The sequence below is a fragment of the Caenorhabditis elegans genome, chromosome V, assembly GCF_000002985.6.
Source record: "Caenorhabditis elegans chromosome V".
Lineage (NCBI taxonomy): Eukaryota > Metazoa > Nematoda > Chromadorea > Rhabditida > Rhabditidae > Caenorhabditis > Caenorhabditis elegans.
The window spans coordinates 14,612,347-14,620,791 of record NC_003283.11 but is presented as its reverse complement, the minus strand read 5'-3'; the positions used below and the strand labels follow the sequence as shown (position 1 = coordinate 14,620,791).

The following is an 8,445-nucleotide window of genomic DNA, read 5'->3' as shown; positions in this document are numbered from 1 at the left end:
TGAGACTTTTGCTTAGACACCCCCTTAACTGTACTGTTCCTAAAACCTCAAAAATCAGGAATTATCTTAGAAGGGGGCTCCTAGAATAAAATGAAGAAGCACGAAGGGTTTGGGTGGTGCGTAAGTGTTTCGTTTTCTTCTTCTTCAAGTCACCGAGGAGAAGGTCCGTTTTCGGAGAGCAAAACGAAAAAAAAAAGAATAAATGTCTCAAAGTGCGAAAAGGAGAGTGTTAGAGAGCAACGTATGTGTGTGTGTGGGCAACAACACGAGATGTCCCCCTTTTTTCTGCTCGCAATGGTTTTGTTCGAAATTTGATTTCAGCTCATTGAAGACAATGAAGTCAGATGCACATGTATATGTCTCCGAGGTTGAGCAAGAAAAGGACGAAGCACATACATATACATAGTACAAAGAGTCTAAGGTTTTTGAAAAGAGCATCCACTTGCACTCTTGGTTTTGTGATAAAGAAAGGTTAGTGTTGAAAATCTGTGAGACTATTGAAGTGACGGAAGTTCGTTTTAGGGAAATCTACAAAATCATCAATTGCAGATTTTAAGTTCCGTATATTTATCTAAAGTAGGAAAAGATGCTCAAAAAGTTGCCAAACTCCGACAGATTATCGAAATTTTTGAGGGCCTTTTTGAATATTTTAACTGAGACTATTTTCGGGACTAATTTTTTTCGCAATACTCTCTGTGACAAATTTTTTTAAATTTCCGAAAAAATTGGTTTTTTTCTATAAAATAATGTTTAAAAAAACGTTATCTTCAGATATCAATGGCTCACAAACAGAACAGGCATCTACTAAAACACGAATAATGCTTTTCTCAGCTTCAACTAACTCATATCTTCTAGAGCTCTTGTCCAACACCACCATCATCTTCCACTTAACATTTTTATCGCTTCGCACTAGAAAAAACGAAGAAGATCTGGGTGTGCCACACTTAATTTATCATCTATCGGAGCAGCGTCAAGTGCTGCGAAGAGCAACGCGAATAGACGTTCTTTTTTTTGGTTGAGAAGAATGACGACAGAATAGTGAACAAATGGGTTTTAAAAAGGGGCTTACGATGATAAATGGATGGGCAAAGGTATTAGAAAAATGGAGGCAGAAAAGTGAGGAAAATGATTGAAAAGAACACTTGGGAGAGGAATTGGGAAAAGGTGACGTGATTTGAAGTGTAGAACTGTTTTTAAAAAATTAGTTTATTAAAGAGGAGTAGGTACAGTAGAGAATTTATTTAATTACTTTTATAATAATTAAAAAATGACCGGATATCATTTAAAAACCCTCTAAAATTTTGGGCTTTTAGATAATTTGGATATTGAATTATTAAAATTTAATGAAATTAAAATATTTTAATCCAGTGCTATCCTAAACTCGGGCTCTGTAAAACAAGACTCTAACGCTCAGACTTGTTTTTGTTGGCAGGCATATGAGCTTAAAGATGGCCTATAATGTAAGTGAATCTCTGAGTTGAAGCCTGTGTAAAGCTGCGCTTCTATCGGAACTTATTTTGTCTGGATAAATTGGACAAAGAATTAATAAAAATACTTAATTTTTGTTTTTGGAAAATTTGATTTTCCAAACTAATTAGCTTGTCACTCATCAATCATTTTGCTGATGCTTTAGACACTACTATTGTTTTTTTTTCAGAAAAATTATATTTTTCGGAAGACATTTGTGTCTTTTTTCCAGACAACCATACCTAACACAACCTGAAAAAAACATAAAGAAAGTCAAGAAATCATCGGAAGTGTGTTGTCATCGCAGTGCATCAATGTGATGAGATGCACAACAAAAAAGCTAAACCACAGCACAAAATGAGTTGACAAGGCTCCGCCGCCGCCGCCGGCTCATTTGCTCATCATCAGGAGCAGGCGGCCTGCTGCTGATCCATCAGAGAATCATGAAAAAGCGAGTAGAGAAAAGACAGGGGGCACGCAACAACAAATTTGATGTGGTGTTGGCTCGATTGAAATGACAAGATGGATGCGACACACCTATTACTTTTGTGGCAAGAAGAAGAAAACATGAAGAGAAAACATAAAGAAACTTGGGAATTTATACAACAGTGTCTTTTGATCTATGAAAAGTGGTCTGAGATTTGAACTTTTTAATGGGGGTTTTAAGATTTTTTGGCAGCAAAAATCTGAAATGATGAGCAATGATTCAGAAAAACAAAAGTGAAACCACTCTATTTTTAACGATCCACTAGAACTTTAAAATAACATTTTTGAGGTTTTTACGTGTACAAAAAACCCCTTCAAGGCGGTAGATACCTTCCTACAATCGTACCTACTACGTGAGCTAGATAACGGGTAAGCCAATGGTTTACGAAGGTGTAGGCTTGACCTAGAATAAAGTCTAGGGTTAAGTGCGTTGTACGAAAAATAGACAAACTGCCTCCATGTCTTTGAGGACACCTGAATCTTGCCTACTGTAGACACAAACGCCTAAAGACTTGCACGCTCTGTTTTTTGTGATCTTTTTTTCAAAAATCAAAATTTAAACAAGATTTTGTAAAAGTCAAGGACTTGTGTGTCTCAGCTAAAAAGTTAATGAAAATGAGAGAAGCTGAGGAGTGGGAAAAAGGGGAAAAGAAAAGGCTTTTAATCAAGTTTGCCACTGCTTCTTCTTCTCCTTATTTTGCTTCATTTCTTGCACATGCTCCTCCTCATTGGAACCTTAGATGCCTCTAGAGACATTTCGAAACACTCATTGTGATTACTGAAAGGGATTCACTAAAATCTACCGTACCATGGCCACTTTAGGTTAATGGAATGCTTCTAATGAAGTGAAAGGGGGATTCAGAAAAAGTAGAAGATGGTGGGAGGGACATAAATGGGGGTAAAGTAAACAATGCAAACTTTGAAAGCAAGTATTGGTGAAACTAATTCAATTGACACAGCACATGCACACTATGGCACATCTATTCCGAAAATTTTGGTCAAAGTGAAAACTTTTTCCTTGTCGGAGTTGGAAAGACAAGACCGATAAATCCGTGGGGGGATGCACGAAATTAGTTAAAAGCCGGCTCCGTGGGGTTAGGGGGCGCCCCCCATCTTTTGAGGGATGAGTGAAAAAGATTTGCATATTTGGGTGTAAACAGAGGCTGGTGCCAACGAAGAAACACGAGAATGTGTTAGAAAGGAAATATTGTTGGGTGTTCTAGTTGGAAACTGAAGCTCTGCCAGAGAGAAAGAATGGGAAATCCCTGGTGAACCTCGGCACTCAAAAAGGTACCAGAAACAATTCATTTTAGGCTGGCAAAAATGAGATGTCAAAGTGTTTGGTGTTTGTACAAGTTTTGGTGGAAAAATTGAAAAACTGAAAAATTGGCTGAAGAAAGAAGAAACTTTGCAAGGTTTGGAAGTTCGGAAGTTTCTGCTTTGAATGTTAAGACGGGCCTAACTAAGTATGTTTACTTCTAAAATTTCATAAAAGAGTGCAGTGGGTATATGCAAATGAGATGATTAAGAACAGTCATATTTACAAACTTTTTTCAAAATAAAATTGAGAAAACGTCTATACCACTAGATTACAAAATTTAGTTAGGGTGGGGAAATCTCATTGAGAAAAAAAAAAGTTCAAGAGGAGACCTTTTTGCTGATTTGAAAATTTTTTATGACGATTCAAAATTGAAAAAATGCCAAAATACAAAATTTACCTTGCGGCTCCAACGTGGTTACAAACCCAAACCTGCAGGTTTTCTTTAAACTGTGAAAAAAAACGATATTTTATCCCTATACATAGAATATAGACTTGAAATTTATTTTTTAATTTTTGAGTATTTCAGATAAGCAAAAAATTCACTACTCAGTTTTAGAAGAAGATATTTTAAAAATTGGAATCTCATTTTTCACCTAGTTTTCAGGAGCTCCTTTTGGTAGAAAACTCAAATTTCCTGAACTCATCTTTATCCAATTCTTTTTTGCAAGAGTTCAAATATTTACTTTTGGGAAATGAGTTCTACGCGTTCACATATTCTATCAACTCGTTTTAAAGGTCTCTGGATAAAAATCAAGTGAGTATTGAGTGATTTGTCCGGCAGACAAAAAACATAAAACAACGAATCAAAAACGTATTTGATGGGTTTGATGAGCGTTTGAGATTAGCAAAAAGAACAAGGGAAAGAATGAGTTGAAGGAACAAGAAATGATTGGGAGAATGAGATGAAAAGAGAGAGGAAGTTATCGGGGCTCCCTCCTACCCTTGTCGGATACACAATAATTAATGATAAGAGGAAGAAACAAGTGACATCTCGATGAACATGATCAAATAATAACAGAGACAACTTGAACATACTAATCATGAAACTCGAGGTGGAGCTCAACTGACGTATAAGTCTTCTGAAAGCAGATTTCATAAGTTCTTTTGAAAATTCATCTCGCCTCCATTCGCCTCCCCTCCCGAAAAACGCCTCAGTATGTCTAGGTTTATCAATACCGAGCTGTATAGTTCACAGGCCAAATCTATAGGCTTCTATAATGCTAAAATAACCAAACAAAAAATTAATACAATAGTTTTTGAAATTTTATAGTAGTTGTCAAAAAATTACAATTGCTCATGATTTTGAAAATCTGAAAAAACATGTTGCTCTCTGACTTTTTGATTTTTATTATGTTGTCATGTGTTTAATTTCAACATTGTAGATCTTCAAGCATTCAGGAATTACTGAAGTTTCTCACAATATTCAAATTTTGCGAAAATTTGGGATTTTGCCAAAACTTTAGATAACATTGTAGCAAAATGTAAACCAGTTGTAGATATCTGTTGTGACATATTTAACTCAACTGAGTCCAGTATATTTTGAAAAGGTTGAGTAGGCCAAAACTCGAGGTGTTTCAGTTTAAAGATATTTGATCTACCAGGGCCAAATATCAAATAACTTAATATTTTTAAAGTTTGTTTTTTTTGTGTGGGCGCGAATTTTTGACGGATAGTATAAAGTAAACCTGCAGTTCAATGAAATGACAAATAAAATCAAAAATCTCCAACAACAAAAAAATCCGGAAAAAGATCAAAAACGACTGCGGCTCATTGAAGTGTAACGACCAAGAATTGAGCCTACGTAGAGAGAAGGACACATTTTTAGTTTGATTTTCGAAGAATCATAGAATAAAATTCGAAAATTTCGCTTGTATATTATAACCAAAGAGAGCACGCTTAATGGAGCACACAACAAGTGGGCGGAGTCCTAGGAATGAAGCAAAATGGAAGGAACGAAGAATTGAGACGGAAAATAAACAAATCGTGTTCATGACATTTATGTCGGTCTCTTCCAGAAAATTTGCCTAACTTTAGCGCGGATTAGGGAAAGAAATCGGGAGAGGAACCATTCTATATTATTGAAAGTATTTTTCAAGAGTTATGGACGCTAAGATAATCCTGAAATCCGTTGACGACGACACCAGAAGCCATAAGGAATCGAGGAAACACGGATTGAGAGAGAGAGATTTTTGGGGGTGAAAAGTGAAAAGTTGTCGGCGGTTTCCGGTAGAATGTGCAGTAGTGCACTGGGAGAGACCACAAGGGCGACTAAAAAGGGTAATTGGAAGCGAAAAGAGGAGGGAATTGAGGAGGAAGGAGAATGAAATCTGACGACGCATATGAAGGAAAAATTAGAAGTTTATGATGGAACAGAGGGAACTGTAATATGAGACGATTGGAGATTTGGTATTACGTAGTCAGATTTTTGTGAAAATTTTTTACAGTTAGCTTGTATGATCCTACAGAAAACTCAGCTGCACATGGGTACGTTGAATTCGAATAAGGAGATCTGTAATACTTTTGTTTCCAATTTGTTACAGAACATTGAGACTGTTCAAAAAGCTTCCAGAATATTTGCCTACCATTTTATAGCCTACAAATCGTCGGAATCCTGTGAAAATCCTTTTTTAGAACTCGGCAGCAGTGAAAAAAAATTATTTAAAGTAGCCGAGATTATTTGAAATTCAAAATACCACAAAAGAAAAAGAAAATGAAATTTCCTTTTGAAAATTTTTTAAAAACTTAAAAACTCGAATTTTTCAATTTTGCCTAAATTCCGTTTGAACTTCCTCCAAAATTAGAAACCACACCCACTTTCAAGCCAATAAGCACTTTTGAACTCCGCCCACTCAATCTGATTGGTCCAAAAGTGGGCGGAGAGAGGAGCTGATTGGTCACAGTTTTGGACGTAAATTGAAAAATCGCGTGGCGTTTTCGAATTTCTGACAATCACTACTTTCACTAAATACGTAAAATCGGTCCAAAAATAAAACTTTGCTCATTCTAGACGATTTTTGTACTTGATTTTGTTAAAAGTGTGCCGCTGATTATCCTCACAATTTTCAGATTATTTTGTCAGTTCCTTCAATTTCTACAGATTTTTTAAAATGTGTTTCGATTTGAAATCAACAGTGTTTTATAATTCTAAAATTTAAATTATCAGAAATTTAATAGGAAATCCGTTTAAACAACCGTGCGGCACTCTTGCAAAAACTTCGCGCCAGAGTTGCGAAAAGAAAGGACGCTTAACAGTTTTGCTGATTTTTTTTGTCATTTTTTAGTTATATGTTAAATATACTATACAAAAGGAGAAAAAAATCATATAATCTGAAAATGTATGTATACATATTCTGTGACTCGTGCGCGATTAGCGTCTTCTTCCGCCGTCCCGCCCACTTTTTCTCTCTTCAGATGCACTTTTTTGGCCGTCGAAAATGGTGCACATTTATCTGATGCGCGTACGTCCGACACGGAGTTGTCTTCTTCTATCTTAAACGGCTTCTGAAACTTCTCTTCACAATTATTCAGGTGACGTGTTAATGCAAACAGAAGAAGAAGAAGTAAAAGTAAAGGGGAACAAAAAGAAGAATAAAAAGAAAAGACATAAAGACTGCTGATTCTTTTTTGTGTTATTATAGTCATCTCTCCGTCATCACGTCGTCAGTAATCCATCCCCCGAACCTCTCTCTTCTTCCCTCTTCGCGTGGGAACACGGCGCACCGAAATTCGAGAAGGATTGGTTTCGACGACGTTGTACGGAACGAATTGATTGTGAATTGGTGCCCAGGGGATTTGTAAACAAATACCAAATAAGTGTTCAGATTTATTTGGTAAAAGAGATCAACACAATCCAAGATTAGGTGTTCTGTACAAAAATAATCTGGAACAGAAGAAGCAAGAAAATATAGAAATATTAGATTTTTGAAAACTAAAAAGTTGTGAGCTTCTTTTTCTCCAGAACCGGTTTTTCTTTAGTAGCAGCGTAGAAATCTAGCACCAGATGACATGCCTTGTCAACTGATTCTTGAGGCCAATTACTAACATCCGCTGACCACCAACATGGATCCATATTCTTCTGAACAGGCTGATATCCTTTTACAGTGAACGCAAGATGTAAAAGTGCTATTGCAATCATTTGTGGCTCCGTGGTAATGCACAATGTGGTGTAGATGCTGTCGTTGATGAATGTCCAAGCTATTTGAACGGCGTCGGTAATCTGAAAATGTGTTTAATTTTGTAATCGAAAAAATTTCTAAAATCGGAACACGTAATGATTGTTGAAAAATAATTTTTTTTACTAACCTTCTCACGATTCATATCTGGAAACATCATCTTATAATCCAGCAAAGCATCGTACGGCAAAGCAACATGCAAGTCAAATTTAAGACTGTGCAACAGTACTCTTTCCAGCCCCATTACATCGTCCTGAAATATTCAATTTATCAAGTTTATGAATCACTTTACTGACCACAAGGTTCTGGTACTTTGAATAAATTTCTGGATAATGAGTCACAGCCGCTTGACAAACATCTTTGCATTTTTTCGGGAAATCTTCGACTTTTCCAGCCAAAAACAAACAGCTTAGTGCAGTTACCTGAAAAAAGTAATTTTAATTGTGCCTGGTAAACTTATAAAAACCTCTCGACTGAATGACTGGAAACTGTGAATCATATAAAACCGATGAAAATATACAGCTGCAACACCGATAGTGGGGCGCGGTTTACTGCAAAATTGAATTTTGAAATTTCGACTTTTTCGAAAATTATATTTACCAGTTGAGGGCATTTCCGACTTCCGATAACAGCTTGATACCTTCACGGCGCCAGAGAAGCTCTTGTTCTTTAGTTAAACCAGCTCTGATGGACGGTGTTGTCTAAAAAACAGTGAAAAATTTAAAAAACGACAACAGAATTTGGTGTCCTTGCCTTTAGCGCCTCCAGCGGCCAAATCCAATCGGACATTTTTGAGATCTGTGAGAGTACTTGATTGAATTGTGAATTTTGAAAAAAAATTGCCCGAAAAAATAGTATAATTTTAGTTAAAACGAACGAATTGATTGAAATTCGAGAATTAGAAAATTAAAATTGGCATGCATTTTTTCGATAAAACACGGTAAGCAAAAGTCCGCAATGTCAAGTCCGCAATTGCACACCGTAGTTGCAAGAATATTT

General features: G+C 36.2%; 1 protein-coding gene and 7 non-coding genes across 8 annotated transcripts; 5 read left to right on the top strand and 3 right to left on the bottom strand.

Annotated features, from left to right (window-relative positions):
• Window positions 1-1,404: 1,404 nt before the first annotated feature.
• On the top strand, window positions 1,405-1,514 carry F43D2.14. Its single transcript, NR_069987.1, has one exon. It is a non-coding gene; the product is annotated as an Unclassified non-coding RNA F43D2.14 (non-coding RNA).
• Window positions 1,515-1,685: 171 nt separating this feature from the next.
• F43D2.13 lies at window positions 1,686-1,950 on the bottom strand. The gene has a single exon (NR_069986.1). It is a non-coding gene; the product is annotated as an Unclassified non-coding RNA F43D2.13 (non-coding RNA).
• Window positions 1,701-2,048, top strand: F43D2.11. Its single transcript, NR_069985.1, has one exon. It is a non-coding gene; the product is annotated as an Unclassified non-coding RNA F43D2.11 (non-coding RNA).
• A 450-nt stretch (window positions 2,049-2,498) lies between these two features.
• Window positions 2,499-2,723, top strand: F43D2.12. The gene has a single exon (NR_069984.1). It is a non-coding gene; the product is annotated as an Unclassified non-coding RNA F43D2.12 (non-coding RNA).
• Window positions 2,724-2,983: 260 nt separating this feature from the next.
• Window positions 2,984-3,103, top strand: F43D2.8. Its single transcript, NR_069983.1, has one exon. It is a non-coding gene; the product is annotated as an Unclassified non-coding RNA F43D2.8 (non-coding RNA).
• Window positions 3,104-5,468: 2,365 nt separating this feature from the next.
• Window positions 5,469-5,564, bottom strand: F43D2.9. Its single transcript, NR_069981.1, has one exon. It is a non-coding gene; the product is annotated as an Unclassified non-coding RNA F43D2.9 (non-coding RNA).
• F43D2.10 lies at window positions 5,469-5,564 on the top strand. Its single transcript, NR_069982.1, has one exon. It is a non-coding gene; the product is annotated as an Unclassified non-coding RNA F43D2.10 (non-coding RNA).
• Window positions 5,565-7,085: 1,521 nt separating this feature from the next.
• ccnk-1 (Cyclin-like domain-containing protein) lies at window positions 7,086-8,244 on the bottom strand. Its single transcript, NM_074214.5, has 6 exons — window positions 8,200-8,244; window positions 8,047-8,147; window positions 7,913-7,997; window positions 7,743-7,868; window positions 7,577-7,699; window positions 7,086-7,490 (listed from the first exon to the last, which is right to left on the bottom strand). The coding sequence occupies exons 1-6, from the start codon at window positions 8,233-8,235 to the stop codon at window positions 7,203-7,205; spliced, it is 759 nt and encodes a 252-aa protein (NP_506615.2). The 5' UTR covers window positions 8,236-8,244; the 3' UTR covers window positions 7,086-7,202.
• Window positions 8,245-8,445: the final 201 nt, after the last annotated feature.

Bases quoted from the DNA above. Each gene is read 5' to 3' on its own strand.
- ccnk-1 (NM_074214.5), bottom strand. From the start codon at position 8,235: ATGTCCGATTGGATTTGGCCGCTGGAGGCGCTAAAG. The intron at 8,148-8,199 runs GCAAGGACACCA...ACTGTTTTTTAG, and splicing joins GGCCGCTGGAGGCGCTAAAG to ACAACACCGTCCATCAGAGC. The intron at 7,998-8,046 runs GTAAATATAATT...TCAATTTTGCAG, and splicing joins GTCGGAAATGCCCTCAACTG to TAAACCGCGCCCCACTATCG.